The sequence below is a fragment of the Carassius auratus genome, chromosome 16 (assembly GCF_003368295.1).
Source record: "Carassius auratus strain Wakin chromosome 16, ASM336829v1, whole genome shotgun sequence".
Lineage (NCBI taxonomy): Eukaryota > Metazoa > Chordata > Actinopteri > Cypriniformes > Cyprinidae > Carassius > Carassius auratus.
Genome location: NC_039258.1, coordinates 26167156 through 26184279, shown reverse-complemented (window position 1 = coordinate 26184279; position 17124 = coordinate 26167156). Strand labels below are relative to the sequence as shown.

Below are 17124 nucleotides of genomic sequence, written 5' to 3'. Positions count from 1 at the left end.
AGAGTATTGAGAGCTGTTCTGTTATGTAAACGGCCACTTTAGATGTTCCAGTCATTACTCGAAACGGCATTGCAAGTGTCTGATAAGACAATAATAGAATCTTTGCTAGGGGCTCTAGATCTATACCAGCAATTCAATATCCACCTTTGCTAGAAAAACTACATAAAAAATACACAGGGCTTATATAACCAATGTGTTGCATTACCTGTTTCTGCTAATACTGACATCACAATATCTGTCTTTCTTTAAAGCCCAGGACACACCAAGCCAACGATTAGCCATTTGCCATCGTTGGGCCGATGGTGAGTGACGGTCGGGCTAGTTTGTTTGGTGTGTTCCAGTCGTCGGCTCTCGTCGGGCTCACATCGCGGCAGTTTGCCTGATTCAACATGTTGAATCGATGTCTGGGACATCGGGCCGTCGGCGAGAGCTCTGATTGGATGTTCAGTTTAGCGAACAAGTGCAGAGATTTAAAGCAAAAGTGATAAAAACAGCATGTGAATGAAGGCTGTTTAAATGTTACGTGATCTTTCCCAATTATTCTAATACACAAATGTTTTCATAACAACATGAGCCGCTTAAAATTATTAAAGTTATCGTTACTGATATTCAAAATGGTAAGCAAGCGCTGCTTTGTATAGATTTCGTATATCTGCATTTATCTCGTAAACCTTTGTTTCAGTATCTCCTTTTGAAATAACGAATATATACTATTAATAGCTTCTGATATGAACAGCTCATTCCTCTCAGGCATGCACAGAACGCACGTGTTAGTTTGCCGTCAGCTGTAGTCTGTGCAGTGTGTTCTAGTGCAGATTTTTTGGATCTGATGCTGCCGACACGAGTCGACAACACTGTCGGCTTTTGCCGCCGCAAGTTCTTTGAAGTCGGCTTGGTGTGTGCCGGCCTTAACATATACACAACTAACTAACATTATGAAAATCAGTTTAAAAAAAGAGCTGCAAACTACTAGGTACATGCATTTTTTTTTATAAGGGATTATATAAAGCAATAGAAAGTGTTAAAAAAATATATAAAAAATATCAATTTATTGTTGTTGTTGTGGTTGATTTTATAATCAATACTATTACTATTATTAGCAGCATATATTATCAGGTCAAACATTTGAAATATTAATTTTTTTAAATGTTTTTAAAATGTCTTATGTTCACCAAGGCTGCATTAATTTGATTAGAAATGCAGTAAAACAGTAATTCTGTGAAATATTATTACAATTCAAAATAACGGCATTTTATATATTTTCAAATGTTATTTATTCCTGCGATGGCAAAGCTGAATTTTCAGCAGCCATTACTCCAGTGTCACCTGATCATTCAGAAATCATTCTTATATGCTGATTTGCTGCTCAGTTATTATTAATTGTTACTGGTGCTCAATTAATTACTAATAGTGGTTCTTATTCTTATCAATGTAGAAAAACCTGCTCTGTTTTTTTAAATTCTGTTCAGTAAATGGTACTTGAAATAGAAATATTATTTATTGGCACGTTTGATCAATTCTGAATTTGACCTTGCTGAATAAAATTATTATTATTTTTAAATCGTACTTCAAAGCAAACCCAAACTTTTCAATAGTAGTAAATAGTAGTTTCCTCCAAAATATTAAGCAGCTCAACTCATTTCAGCACTGATAATAAGAAGAGAGTTTCTTGAGCAGAATCATCATATTAGTATGATTACTTGGCACACATAGCATAAAAAAACATTGAGTAACAGACACTGCAAACAAAATGTGTTCCAACACTCCCCTGTCTCCCCTACTAAAAAAAAAAACCCATCACCCTGTGTGTTTGTGTGTACAGCAGGAGAAACAGCTTCTGTATGGATGAAAGCTTCCCCGAAAGCTCCTTACCGCACCTTCCTGCAATATCCGGTTCCAAATCTCCTCTCCTCCCTCTCATGCACTCACATCCTTTCAGCTTCAAAGGGTCTCCTTTCCTTATCCTCTCAGGCACCTTACGCACGGACTCATTACAGCATTCAAACATACACGGAACACACAGACGTTACTGATCACGTAACCTGACAGCCTGTCATCTTAGGAGCTGCTGAAAAGGGTCAAAAGGAGTTTTAGCAGACAGTTTTTTTGCCTGCGGCCCAATGCAACACTCAACACATGAGCCCCGTATGCGGTGTGCATCAGACGGCGCAGGATATTGGAAGTGTCTTTGGTGGATTATCTGCCTGCGAACGTGCAGATTGGGTTGAGGATAATCCACACGTTGATGTTTTTCTCCTGGGGTGATCGAGAGTGACAGTTTATAATCAACGTTAAGTAGAAACACCAGCCAAGGATTACATAGTTCCTTCGCTCGCGGCTGTTAGGAAGAGGTTTGCGGAAGAGACATTGTTTCAGCTGGTAGTCTGTAATCTTTAGTTTGAATTCCAAATTGCTAGATAGGTGCTTCTCATGCGTGGGGTTTTATCATATTTCCAGGAATTTTATTAAATGTCCTCCTGAGCAAAATGCTCCCGCTCGGCACGAAACTGTCCATGGAGATGGTTTGCACAGAGAGAAGGGAGAGAGAGGGAGTTTTTCATTTTCTTTTCAAGTAAATGCCTGAGGCTTATCGCTGCCTCTCTGCACCAACTGCAGTTGGCCACAGAATCAGCGGTGATGAGATTAGGCTGAGTGTGATTGGCGCAGACTCCCAGCAGGGAGTGTTTGCGCTGAAGGTGGCGTAATATAGGTGATAGGTTTTTCATCAGGCAGCCGTGGATTTGGAAATGAGGGTACGTGCTGAATCGATGCCACACAGCAGAGTGCACAGCCATTAGTAATCTTTAATGGGCAAAGTGGCATGTTATCTGTCTTTGTTACATGGTTAAATAAGTAGAACACTTTACTAACACACACTGAATGCTGAGTAAAACTTTGCTACAGCAGAAACAGCACTACTAGGTGCAGGTCAATGTGATTTACACAAGCAAGACAAGATCCTGGATCAGCTTTTTTTGTTGTTCCTGGAACAATATTGGAACTTATCCTGCTTAATATAATATAATAATGGATTTTTCACTTAAATAATATATATATTACCATTCGAACATTTGTGGTCAATAAGATTTTTTCTTTTCTTTTTTTAAAGAAATTAGTATTTCACTGAGGATGCTCTAAACCAGTGATCCTCAAATCTGGCTCGCGAGATCCACTTTCCTGCAGAGTTTAGCTCCGACTCCAATTAAACACAAAAATTTGATTTAAAATAAATGCTGTTCTTTATAATTTCCACAAAAATACTTAGCAGCACCACTTTTTTTTATTACTAATATTGATAATAATAAGCAATGGTTTTGCGTACCGAATCTTGAGTACCGAAATGATTTCTGTCCAATCACGTGACACTGAACACTGGAGTAATGGCTGCTGAAAATTCAGCTTTAGAAATAAATTACATTTAAAAATATTTTAAAATAGGAAAAAGTAGTTTTTGATGTTTCTGATGTTTTTAATTCAGCATTTTTATTTTTATATAAAATCACTTTTATAATTGAATGTTTTGCCATTAACAATGTGACTGTGCATCATACAGACCTTACTAAGGCTGTCTATTGATTAAAGCCAATTACATGATATACTGAATCATTCATAAAGTTCATCATAATAATCATAAATGTCAATATTTGATGAAAAAAGCTCCTAATTAGGATAATAGAATAATAAGATCATATGTTACATTGCTATGGCATTTGAATAGTTATTATGAAAAGTGGCTTTAGTAGTCAGTGTATTGTTTGGTTTATTTCAGTATCATTGAACATCTACCATCCATTTGTAGTTGAGTTTGTCAGACTTAAGTAGAATTAGGGTCTATTCACACATAACCTGTTTTTATAGTCTGTCTGCACTCATTATTAATAGTACAAATGTCTTATTGGGTTGTTTTGTGGCATGAGGGGGCAGCTGTGGCCTAATGGTTAGAGACTTGGACAAGTTACCCGAAGGTCATCGGTTCGAGTCTCAGTGCCGGCAGGAGTTGTAGGTGGGGAGGGAGTTAATGAACAGCGCTCTCTTCCACCCTCAATACCCATGGCTGAAATGCCCTTGAGCAAGGCACTGAACCCCCAGTTGCTCCCCGGGTGCTGGATGTATAGCTGCCCACTGCTCCGGGTGTGTGTTCACTTCTCACTGCTGTGAGTGTACTTGGATGGGTTAAATACAGAGCACAAATTCCGAGTATAGGTTACCATACTTGGCAAATGTCATGACGTTCACTTTCACTGCAGTTGAGTTTGTCAGACTAAAGTAGAATTAGGGTCTATTCACCACACTGTTTTTATAGTCTGTCTGCACTCATTAGTAATAGTACAAATGTCTTTTTTGGGGTTGTTTTGTGGTATGAGTATTTTAAGATGTAAGTGCAAAATCTAAGCAGCAAACTTTTTGAAACAACATCTAAACACAAGAACGCATTCATCACTCTCGCTATCAATGATTCTCTTTCCTGTTGATAGCCCTAGGAGAATAAGCTGTACACCGTGTCTCTCTTGGTCTCTCCGTCTTCCCCAGGAGGAGTAGGAGGAGGAGGATAGTGTTAGCAAACTGACCCTGCTCAATGACAAAGACAAAGTAAAGAAGTTGTTTCGTGGGCTGCAGGAAGATCGAGAGAAGGGGACTGCCTGTTCCTCAGTATATGGGATGAGTGGGAGAACGAGGAAGCGGTGCACTGCTCTCTCTGTAGACTGCCAGGATGAGTAGGCTCTTATTGTCTTCTGCCCTTGTCAAACGCCTGGAGCTCTCCAGGGTCTCCGCAGCCCAGCTGAGACTCTATTCATCTCCATCTGCCACATCCCGATAAAGGTACAAGAGAGCACAGTGTTAAAAAAAGAAACCGAGTTAGAAAGGGAGAGGGGGAGATATGACTCATTTTGAAAGCATCAGAGGACCAGCTATACCTGAGGGGAAGAACAGGCAGATGGAACGGTGTTAGACAACTCGCACACATATTCGCAGACGCACACAGACACAGGTGCACAGTCTATTCCGTTTCAATGCTTCATTATGCAGAGAATATTCTCTCTGTTTCTTAACGCCGCTTGATGCTTTTCCTTGTCTGTGTGTAAAAGAGAGAGAGGCAGTCCCACCTGTTTGTTGTGTCAGGTTTTAGACTGGGAGGCAGGCTGACTAATGTTGCTCACCTGTGCTCAGTGGCTCAGGAGGTCCAGAGAGGCCTGTCACAATATGGCAGATTAAACTAGAGAAACTGGAGCATACAGAAGGACCTCACACACACACACATATGCTCTCACAGTCGTATGCATACAATGGTGTTTTTCGGTTAGCTTGATGAACAGGGCAACTTGTAGCAGATAGGCTATTGCAAATGGTGAATGGTATGAATTAAATTGTTCAGGGTTATAAGATATTTTTGAATTATGCAGAAACTGATAATTTTGCTGGTACTAATTTTGATGTTAACAGCATAGTTTGGAAAATAAATAAAATCTTGTGAAAACTGACCCACCTTTGGGTCATCCAAGATGTAGATCAGTTTGTTCCTCCGTAGGAACAGATTTGGAGAAAGCTAGCATTAAATAACTTGCTAAACATTATTCAGTGAATGGGTGCCATCAGAATGAGAGTCCAAAAATGTTGATTAAAAACATCCTAATAATCCACAATAATCCCCATGACTCCATTCATAAGATAATATGTTACATTGCTATGGCATTTGAATAGTTATTATGAAAAGTAGCTTTAGTAGTCAGTGTATTGTTTGGTTTATGTCAGTATCATTGAACATTTACTGTCCATTTGCAGTTGAGTTTGTCAGACTTAAGTAGAATTAGGGTCTATTCACACATAACCTGTTTTTATAGTCTGTCTGCACTCATTATTAATAGTACAAATGTCTTTTTGGGTTGTTTTGTGGCATGAGGGGGCAGCTGTGGCCTAATGCTTAGAGACTTAGAGACTGTATAGATAAACATGTTTAATATATTGCATATGAGCCACATTTGAAAACATAGAAAAATTGTCAAAAAATGAATTCCCATGACAGTGTGATCATCATGTTAACACCAGGTGCGAGCCACATGGTTTCAAAACTAATCATTATAATCAACAAAGCCAACCTCAACTGAACTGAAAAGTAAACAGTAGTTTTCTGTCTGGTGATTATGAAAATCATACCACAGATCCTCTGCAGTAGAAAAGATATAGCCCAATACCAACTGTTGATATGAAAACATACCACCTAAGTATGCAAATATTCAGTTTGTAGAAAGATCTGCATTGGAGTTACATGACTGAACAAGGCAGCCATGAATGGCATTGAAGCTTGTAAAGATGACAGCTGTCCTCATGACCCAAACTGAAGGGAGCAGATGAACCGCAATGACTTTTCAAATTCACACACAAGAAAGTAACAGACAGAAATCCAGTTCTTTGTAGGCCTGTACCCGGTGAAATATTAGAGGCTGACACCTACATGTCTGGGCTCTGCGAGGTGGACAGAGATGTTTCAGCCAATTAGGGAACAGCCTGCTCATGTCCCAGTGCTAAAATGGCAAATCTGCTAATATCAACAGTGAGCCTGAGTTCACAGTCAGTGTCAGCTGTCAGACCAGATTTCACACTACCATTGCACCTGCATTTGTGTATGAATCATTGGTGAGCGTTATGAACGTTGTGTGTGTTAAATGTGTTTGTAATGTGATAGAATGCTGCTTGATACTCATTTCTTTGGCAAAGTGTAGTGTTTGATTAAGGTTGTGATATAACATGGAAGGTGACAGAAACTCTAGACAGGACAGTATATTAAGGTGGTATCTAGCTGCCCTGGAAATTTGTTCCTTGATATAAGATTGAGTAAAAGAGACGGACAAAAGGGGGCTGTTTTAGCAGCCGATTCACAGAAGGAATAATGAAAACGGTTCCCAAAATGGCAACAAAATCTGTGCTAAACTGCATTTTCATTGCACTAGTCTAATATTTTGCCGGTCATATTTTACTAGAATATTTCTTCACTTTTTGTAATGTTAATATTGTACACAAAACAAAATCACTAAAATACTGTGTGCAGAAGGGGTGTAAGTGACTTTGTCCCAGTGAGAAGTGGAGAAAGAAAGGGGAACACAGGGTTAACAGAGCATGTTTTTTTCCTCCTCTTTATTTCTTTGTTTGTTCACTCACTCATATGGAGAGATCCCACCAGGCCAGCACCAATAAACACGTCCGGTTTTAGTGTTTTTTTGTTTTGTTTGTTTTTACAGAGAGTTAACCATGAAAAAGAGAACTAATGAAAACCTTATGCTGTTTGCAGTTCACAGCATTTTATTGTCTTTAAAATGCCTTGCACATCGGCCATAGTTTCCACTATAGTGCCTTTATATCTCTGATACAGGCTCTTAACCTTGCTCCCTATTGATGGGTTTCCTTTAAGGTCTATTAAAATTTGGATTTTTAGTAACAAAATAAAACCCTAAGGTCTGTTATCTCAACGGGTGAATCTCAGTGTGTTTGAGATGCCGTGCCCTACATTATATGAGATGCAAAATTCTGCACTACTTTTGAATTAAGATTCAGTATAGCTACTCCTGCTACAGGTTTATAAAAGTATCCTAATGGCCTTTTTTCGCATTGTAGTGAAAAGACATTTTCATCAATAATATGCTAAAGGTTCTATCCTTGCACATCACATGGAGACAAACCTCTGTTCTTTCACATTGATTAATCCGTCAGTGTTTGATCATTAGCACACAACAGAATTGATTTAATGGACTTGAGGTCGGAGGTTAATTAGAGCATCTCATCACCTCCAATTCTCATTAATCCCAACACAACTCAGGGTTAAAGTATGTGTATGAGTGTGATTTGCAGTCTATAACACACAACCAACTGTAATACTTTTACAGTAAAAAAAAAAAGAGTTTAAAAAATCTGAGGATCCTTTTGCATCTTTAAAAAAACAAACAAACAAAAAAAAATGTATTCCTGCCCAATCAGCATTATCAGAGGACACGAGTTCTTTTTGACAATTTAAAATATATTTTCCTTTGGATGGTTCAAATATTCTTTTGTTCTTCCTTATCTGTCAGTTATTCATGAGGCAGATGTTTCATTGAAATTTTAAATGATCTTCTGAAGGGCGAAATCTAAGGCATCATGAATATGAGAATATCCAGAGCTAATTATGAGTAGAGCGTTTAGACATCCTCATCAACATTAGCGGCAACTACTTTAATGTGCCTTATCAATCATATCAGTCATGGAATAGATTTATACTATAAAGATCTCATTCTGTCAAAGACATCATAATGTTTCCAGGCTGCAAAAGATTGATAGAGAGAGCAGTGCTTCCTGGAGTAACACTTAATTAAATAAAGAGGCTGACCTAGTGTTTTTGAAAAGCCATACAATTTTTCATATTTTTTTTTTACGACTTGCATTAGTGGAATATAAATTCAAGATGGCAAATTTCTTATATTTTTTTCAGTACTGAAAAGTAGTGATAACAATAGTACAGCCCTAATTCTGTAAGTTCTGCAGTGCTTTCTGAATCATTCACTGTTAGAAACTTCCATAACTGGTGGATGCTATATAGGGGCCGTTCACACAGAATGCATTTATGCATTCTACTACACAGGTTTTCCATAGGTTTTTTTTTAGGTAAGAACATGCTAGATGCATGTCTTTAAACACAGTTCTTGCATCTTGCATTTTTTTTTTTTTTTGCATGGCACTCAAGTTAATATACTGTAAGTGCAACTTAAAAAAAATATCTAGTTTTTTTCCCATTCCTCTGACCTACGTCTCACATTTTTAATTGCAACAACATGCTTCTTATGTAGCAATTAGGCAGCAAGACAAGGTTTTGCGAGATTTCTAAGGCATTATTAGTGTTTTTTAGAATAAAACAGCACCCACATTCGGCCTTTGTGTTGACAGTTCAAAATCTGAAGACAATGAAGAAAAATCTGGTCTCTTATTTTCTCTGCATGCTGTTTAATTTCTTATTTATTTTATTTCACGAATTTCTCTTCGTGTTACTGAATAGAGAAATTATGTACTAATAATGAATCACATCAGCAGTCAGTTCATGAATGAAGATAAATATATTGAATTAACAAAAGGTCGGAAGCCACATTTCTGTTTATCTGAAATTTTTATATTTGTTTACTGAAGTGTGAGTTTGCTTGTCCACCGTATCAGTGTTCTTGTTTTTGGAAGATGGAGTCCTAAAATTTTTGGGTTCCAATGGTGTGTGTGTATACTCTGAAAATCTTCTGTGCAGCTCCCTTGAAGCAGGCATCATTAGTATGTTTTGCTGTGTAAAGTCAGCGGGCTCTGTTGGGAGTTAACTTGCTAACTTCTCACAGATACGGTGTTTTTTTCCTGTCAGTGCTTGTCACCATGCAGCAGAGGGGAACTGTCCTCCTCTTGGCACTCCCTTCACACCCACCAACAAAAATTATGTGTGAACGCATGTGATCATAAAATAAAAGAGGTTCGGAAAGACTAAGGTGCTTTGGGTTTGTGACACCACTGACAGCTTATTCCACATTTTGGCTAATACCAATTAAAGGCAACTGTATGTTATTTCCTTTCTTTTAAGTGTACAGTAAGTGTATTTATTACCCGATCAAATGAAACACCTGTGTACTTACAGTATAAGGGGAATACGGTGGACCTGAACAGGGGAAGGAGAGGATGCAGTGGATTACATTTTCATTGCCTCTCACAAGTCCAGACAAATACAGTATGGTTTTCCTTTTATTTCCCTACTGAGTGAAGTCAAATGTGTTTGGCTGTGTTCATGTGAATTTCCATTCATGTCTGCTCAACAAATCCTGGCACCGCTGACACTTTTATTGTTTTGTGATTGTATTTTGGCTTTGCTGATTATCTGTTTACTTTGTTTCGATTTTTTCTTCTCTGCCCTAAAGGGATGAAGTGATAAATAGACAGGCATCCATCAGTGTGGTCTGTGCCATTTCAAAGGAGTCTTTTATGCGGAAAATAGAGATGTTTTTGTTTCTCTTTCAAATCAAAGGTGTCGAAAGGCTATTTAGGATTGTTCTGCCCCAGTTTGAACCCAAGTTAGACCTAGATTGACTGACTTTCCTTCTTTAGGGCCTTTTCCAAGCCAAACAAATGTTGTTTCATGGAAAGCCTTTTCATGGAATGTTTTCCAGGCTTTCTTATGTCTTTATGCCTATTTTTTCTTACAGAGGCTGAAAGAGTTGAAGCAGAGAGAATTTGCAAGGAATGTCTCCTCCAAATCCTGGAAGGATGAGAAAAAGCAGAAGAGAGCTCTGAAACGACTGCACCAACTCGCACAGCTTAAACAGCAGAGAGACAGGTAAAACATTTTATACTTACATTATTAGTTTGATATAATGCATGCATGCACCACATAGTAAATTTAAAGAGAAATAAGATCTTTCAGCTCTGCCTAATAACAACACTGTCTTCTGTTCTTGCCAACAGTGATGACAGGAAAGGTCCAAAGTTAAGGTCTACAAACAAGGACAAGGATCCAGTTAAAATCCCCTCAGCTGGCAGTAGCAAGTTTGACACAAAACCAACAGCATCCTTGGTCCAAGACTCAACTGCCATCTCCACAAATATCTCTATGAAGGGCTTGTCCTCCAATCGTAAACCCACACATCAGCAGCTATGTCATGAAAAGCACCCCTTACAGACAAAATCCTCTGCAGGACACCGGAGCCCCAGGACAGGGGTCTCGTTCTGTTTCTCTAGGCGAGCTCAAATGAAGCTTGACTCCTGTGCGTCTGTGTTCAGTGATGGACTTGAGGAGACCAGTGACTATCAAGAGCTCCAGCGCCATAGGCACAGACTCGCCTTAGAGGCCCTCTGGTCCTGCTCGAGCTCACCCAGAACCCCAAGTAATGATGACCACGATCTATCCCATGATCCACCGACTCTGGGATGGGCGGATGGAGACTCTCAGACACCCCAAATGGAAGCACAAGCAGAACATGTGGAAAGCACTGAAATTCAGGCAAACTACAGCACAAGTGAGCCAGAGAAGCTGGGGTATCCTGACACACAAAGTCCTGGAGCAGACTCGAAGCCAGCTGGTTCAGAGGATAGATTGCTTGATGGGGGGCAGAAGCCCAGGGCAGAGGGGGCTTATGGGGGATCAGAGGAGAGAGAATGCCTCAAGTGCCCCGGCCCTACTGTTTACACAGATGGACAGGGCACCATGGCCAAAGGCCAACCTCAAATACACAAACGCTCACACTACCACACACAAAATAGCAGCAAACATGATATTATGCAAAATGAGAAAAACTGTATATCAGAAAAACAGACAGAGGAGTATAAAATACACAAAGTGTGTAAGAATGAAAATACAGATTCTTTCCTTAATGTAATCAGCAAGGATGAAAGTGTGACAAAATGGCCTTTTGAGATGGTGCAGTACACATCCAACGAGCCACACGTATCCTACAGCTGTAACCCTCTATACTACTATTTCAAACACAAAAAGGGCAAAGTCAAAAGCACAAAGGCTATGGAGACAGATCTCGGTGTTGTCGACAAGCTCGCAGGCCAGAATGACAGAGCTGGGCAACAAGCACAGGATGTTCCTGAAGTTAAATTAGGTATTTTAAAACCAAAGAGACCCAAACACAGGAGAAAGGGGAAAAAACGTAGGCGTAAATTAGATGCTGTCAGGATCCGGCAAGCAGGCTGCGCATTCAAAACCTGCTCGCAGACAGAAGCTAGAGGACACTTTGAATTCCAAAGCACTCCAACCGACACGCCACAAAACAAGCAAGCGTGCAGTGAGAGGAGGCACAAGCTGGGGAAGAGGAAAAGATCAGTGAGAGATGAGACTTCAAATGAAAGTGACACCCCAGAGCACAGCCTCAAAAGCATTGTTGTAAGCTCGCTTTCCGCCCCGCCACGTAAAAGGAAGAAATGTCAAACGATGAGGGGGCTTGTGTCGGCACTGAACTTGGTAAGGCAAAGGCCTTTGCCATATTCTGTTCACAACACGACAGGAAGAGAGGATAATTATCGCTGGTATGACGACACCTATGACTCAAAGAGGGATGCTGCCTCAACTCCCACCAGTGACAAATCTGGGTCATGGAGTGGCCTGTCAGACTTAAACTCAGATGGCGAATGGCCTTTGTACAACACAGGGAGATGCTCCACCTCACCAAGATCAAACTATTTGTACCCTCTGAGAAAGGATCACAGTCAGACCAGGTCTTGCATTAGAAGTTCCTCTTACAATGATCCTCACTACAGTTACAGTCCATGCAGAGATTTTGAACCTACGGGAGAAAGCTGGGATTACACAGACTCTTATGTCTACAATAAACATAAATATTCAACAGTTTGTAACAGCCCAGATCAGCATGAGAGGTACAGCATCAGAAGGCACAAGAGGTTTATTGAGGAGCATAAATACAGAGAGCACAGAATTCAACATACAGGTAGGCAGTTGTTTTATAGAGTCTATGACAGCCCTGAACCTCAAGAGGATGTCAAAGACTGGTGGTATGAAAGGCTTAGCCCTGTAGGTAGGAGGCAGCGGGAGAGAGAAGAACTTCCTTGGTCAAGTCCTGAACGAAGTGAATTCAAGTGGTATAACAAATCAGTGTCCATTCGTAGCCCCAGTTCCTCTAGTAGCACTAGCGTCTCTGATCTTAGTGGGGACTGGTTGTCTAATTCTCATATTAGGCCATCTCCTACTAAACAGAGCCAGAAACATTGCAGTCATTCCGGATGGCCATCCGACAGATTGGTCAAGATCAAATCCTCCCATTCTCTTCTGAGAAAGAGGAGTCATTCACCCCCATTAGTTACAAGTAACCATGCAACTCAGACTAGGTCCTCACAATCAGGTGTTGGGATAGATCATGTTACAGACAAATCTAACCCAATGCCGACAGACCAAATGGTTGAGAAGGATCCTAAAGTAAAGAAAGCAAATGTCGCTCTCTTGTTTCCACTAATTGGTAAATTACCCTCTATTAAGAAAGGGGCAAGAAAAATAAGGATTAACAAGGATGCAAGTGCCAGTATAAATAACCAGGTTCAAACATGTTCAACTGTTCCATCAAATCCACAAGTTATACCTCAAATTGACACTAATACTCCAGAACACCCTAGACACACAAATGGGGAAAATACCAGTACATCCCAAGCTTGTCTTGAAAATGCCAAGGAGTACAGATCAACAGAAACCTGTGCTGCTTCAACTCTGAATCCAGACAAGACCTTGTCACAAAAACTCAACATAAGACACCAAGAGGACAATGCAGAAATTGCAGGGATTCATTGTCCAAAACGTACAACCCCTCCCCTTTCAGAGCAACCAATCACCTTCACTGATGATGAGATTGAGAAGTACAGATTGCTTCAACTCCAGGCCCAGCAGCACATGCAGCAGCAGCATCTTCAAGAGCAAGCATCTGCAGACATGTCCCATTTACCAGTACCAACTCCAGAGCCACACGATCAGACTACACTTTCAGCTTGTCTGCCATACAGCATACTCCAGTCCTCTTCTCCACCTTCTTCTATTGCTCCACACTCTTCCCCTGTTGCCCTGCTGCCTCCCCTTCATCCCTCTCTCTCTCAGGCCCATTTTGCCCCTCCAATTCCTGCTGCCTTTTTTCCAGCACCACCTGCTACTGTGTTGGCAGCTCAACCCCTCCACCTGATCCCAGCCTCATCCCTCCACCCTGTTCACCCTCACCATCATTTTCATGGGTTGACTCTCCACCCCCTGCCTCCCGCTTCTCTGCTCCCCACGATGCTCAGTCCAATGCCCATGGCTGCCGCCGCTGCTGCTGCTGTTGCTGCTGCCAGCACTCTGCAGATCCACCCCCTACTGCACCCTCTGTTCCACAGCCAAGACCTTCAACGCCACCCTGGACCAACCAGCTAGCTCTGGTCTGAGAGGGGAAAGGAGAATAAGAAAGAATATAGTTTTGACTTTAAATGTTCTACAAGACCCCTCCTAGTGTGTTGTGAACTTTCTGATCTTTAGGTTCTACTTTCAGCCAAAGTTCCTGTTGAGTAGTGATTTATTTTAATTATAAATTTTCATCTCTGTGTTGCAGTGTTGACTCAAAGACAGTGGGACTTTTTTTTGTTTACTGTTCCATTCTTCATACATCCTTTATCTCCCCGTATTAACACGCAGATGAACCTCTCCTGTCTCAGCGCACTGTGATTTATCAGCAGTTGAGCCCAATCAGCAGTTGGCTGAAATTAAGCATAACCTGAAGTCATATTAGAATGTTAATGCCTTTTTCAATTAGTAATAAGTATAATTAGCATTTTTTTTTTACAGTTATGCTACCCAGCAAGTATTCAAAGGGTATTATTTATGAAGAACTAGGGAGATATCCTTGAGCAACCTTAAACTGACTAAGCAAAATGTACATGAAAATTGAGAAAAAAATCAGAAAATTCATTAAAATGTTCTTTTTAGAATATGCAAATTTACATGATTATTTGGTGCAGAACTACAGCATGTGATTGAGCTATTGTATCTCTTAATGGATTTAGCAGTGTTCGCCACTTTGGTTGAAAATGTCCTGTTTTTAATTGTTTTGGTTTTTTTCTGTGTCGTTTAGTAGGGTAGAGTAAGTTTGTACTTGCTCAGCTGTAGTGTGGACATGCAATAATGTTTTTTTCAATCTATTTAAAGTGTAAAATCTTGAACTGTATTTATGTATTCAAACTTTGTAATGTAAGGTATAATGAATAACATGCACTTGATTGTTCATACATGTTCGAGATGGTTTTTATTCACTCTTATTTTGGTAGAGCAAGACATACATTCATCTGTAAGATAATGTCATGGGAATAATAATAAATAAAATGTCATTCCAAGAAATGACAGTTTTGTAATTACTAGTGTCTTTGAGGTCTAGAATTTAACTTGAGGCTTTTAAGGTTCAGGTTTAGGCTTTGAAAGGCATTGGCATTTTGCCTGGAGGAGGACTGTGGCTGAATTGGCCTTTACCCACCTCTAAGAAACCCTCCACAAAATAGATCTGAGGGACTGGGAGTTTATGTTAATGATGCTTCTCATTGCCAGCAGTGGCCCAATAACACAACTGCGCATTTGCACTAATTAACTCTCTCCGGTACGAGTCGTCTGCTCTGGCAAGCAAGAGCTCTAACTCTGCAGTCACTCACTGGCACTAAACGGACTGGTGATTTATATCTTCAAATTCAAACTGTGTTGGACCTACCCTTTAATAAACACAGAGTGATGAAAGCAGAGTTGTGTCATGCTGGACTGGAGCAATGACATATTTTAAGAAGCTGACAAGGTGTGTTGTTTTGCTTTCGGTAACATTTCACTGAGTGGAATGGGATTCTCTTTCGAGTACACTTTATGTCGGAAATGCTAAGTGATAACAAAAGGTTGCAATGATGTTGTACACAATACATTGAATTGCAACTTTCATTACTCTAGCAAGCACTTTTGGTTGTTTCTGTTGGAATATACAAACGTGGACGTAAAAAGAACATACAGGACAGATCGATGGATGGTCACAGTTTGTCTGCTGCCTCTCTGACTGACCCAGGTTTGTGCCTCAGTGAATCAGAGGTGATTTGACAGCCTCCTAAAGACTCAATTGATTTTTTTTTTCAAAAGAATCCATGCAGATATCCGGTAAGTCAGGCTACCTTTAGGAAGAGCCATAAGGGGAAGCAGTGTGTGGAATGGTTGCCCTCCCATACCCCAAATACAGCCTCTCTGCTGGCAGACCTGCTGCCGTGTGCTCATACTCCACAGGACAGTAGATCAAACAGACTGTATGAAATAGAGAGCGAGGATAATTAGCAGATGTTACAGAATAAACTTACTCTTCAGCTGTCCGCTCTACACAACCAACCAAACTTACTGACGAATACAGAATTTCCACGCTCAGAAAGAAATAAAGATGATGAACAGGGAGTGGTTAAATATGAAAGATGGAGAGAAGATGAAATGTACTGCTGATCAGAAATGTTGTGAAAAACAAGAGGAATCGAAATAGTTACAAGCTTCAAGCATTTGCTTCGCGGTGGAGTGGGTTTGATGTAAGACTTATCGTATATCAGTTCTTTTGATATGACCACAGAAATCCATATTCCATATCACTTAGCCTCGGAGACATATATAATCACAGAAGGGTTATGTAATGTAAAAGTTTGTACTTTTTCTAGAGCAAGACTTTCCCCTCATTATTAATTTCTTCTCCAGTAACTATGAGGCATACGGTTAGACACTTCATGCCCCTCATAGTCTAGTGCCCTGCCAGCCCCTTATATTATATGCCACTGAAATAGGGAGCCACTGTTTGCAATTCAACGCCTGTGGGGCCACTCAGAGTCTGTTTAGCATGTATCAAAGCTGTAGAACATCACCATCTCCACTGCTAAATGCCCAGTATGGTGCTGACAGTGTACAAATCTTTCTTGCTCATTCTTCCATTCTTAGCTTGCACCCTCTCTGTTGATAGCGTCTCGCTGACACCACCCACCACAATCACTTAGAAATATAATCTATTCAGAGCAGCATTAAGCCACCTCGTTTATAGCCACCTGAATTATATTTTAGTTATTCATATGATTCATTGATTTCATTTTTTATTATGACCAAGAAAATGGACTCCTGCAGTTTTTAGAGAGGTAACAAGTGAACTGTTTTCTCTGCTGTAATAGCTCACAGTGTAATTGTGCACCGAGTGTGGGAATGAATTCACTAAGAATGAATTGCAAACACTGATAGCATTGTTTATTGGCACGTGCTGTCTGTAATGTGAGTGCTAGGATTTAGAGGATGCAACAGACAACTGCAGTCTCACAACCAAATGTATTTCAGCATATTTAGCACCTGGTTAATCGGGTTACTGAATAGTGCTGTTTAGGTCTTGATGTCGTGTTTTTGGCTAATTTTCATCAAGTTATTTTTTCATTTTTTTGTTATTCATTTTTATTTATCTTAAGTAAAATAAAGTCTTTCACACATAAATTAAACACAACTTGAAAAGATTCCTGTCATGCAGCATTTGAAAGTCTTGTTATTATTCACTAAAATTGTTTTTCAATTTTGTAATTATCGTCCTAAACAGAATTCCAAAATTTTAGAGTTGTACAATTCTCGTTGTT

The 17124-nt window shown here is 39.9% G+C and overlaps 1 protein-coding gene across 1 annotated transcript in view; it reads left to right on the top strand.

Annotated features, from left to right (window-relative positions):
* LOC113116632 (zinc finger protein 804B-like) overlaps positions 1-14812 on the top strand; it is an 80578-nt gene extending 65766 nt beyond the window's left edge. The window contains exons 3-4 of the mRNA XM_026284887.1: positions 10194-10324; positions 10453-14812. Of these exons, the coding sequence (XP_026140672.1) occupies positions 10194-10324; positions 10453-13897 (3576 nt within the window). The 3' untranslated portion in view covers positions 13898-14812. The remainder of the gene's footprint in view (positions 1-10193; positions 10325-10452) is intronic.
* The last annotated feature ends 2312 nt before the right edge of the window (positions 14813-17124 follow it).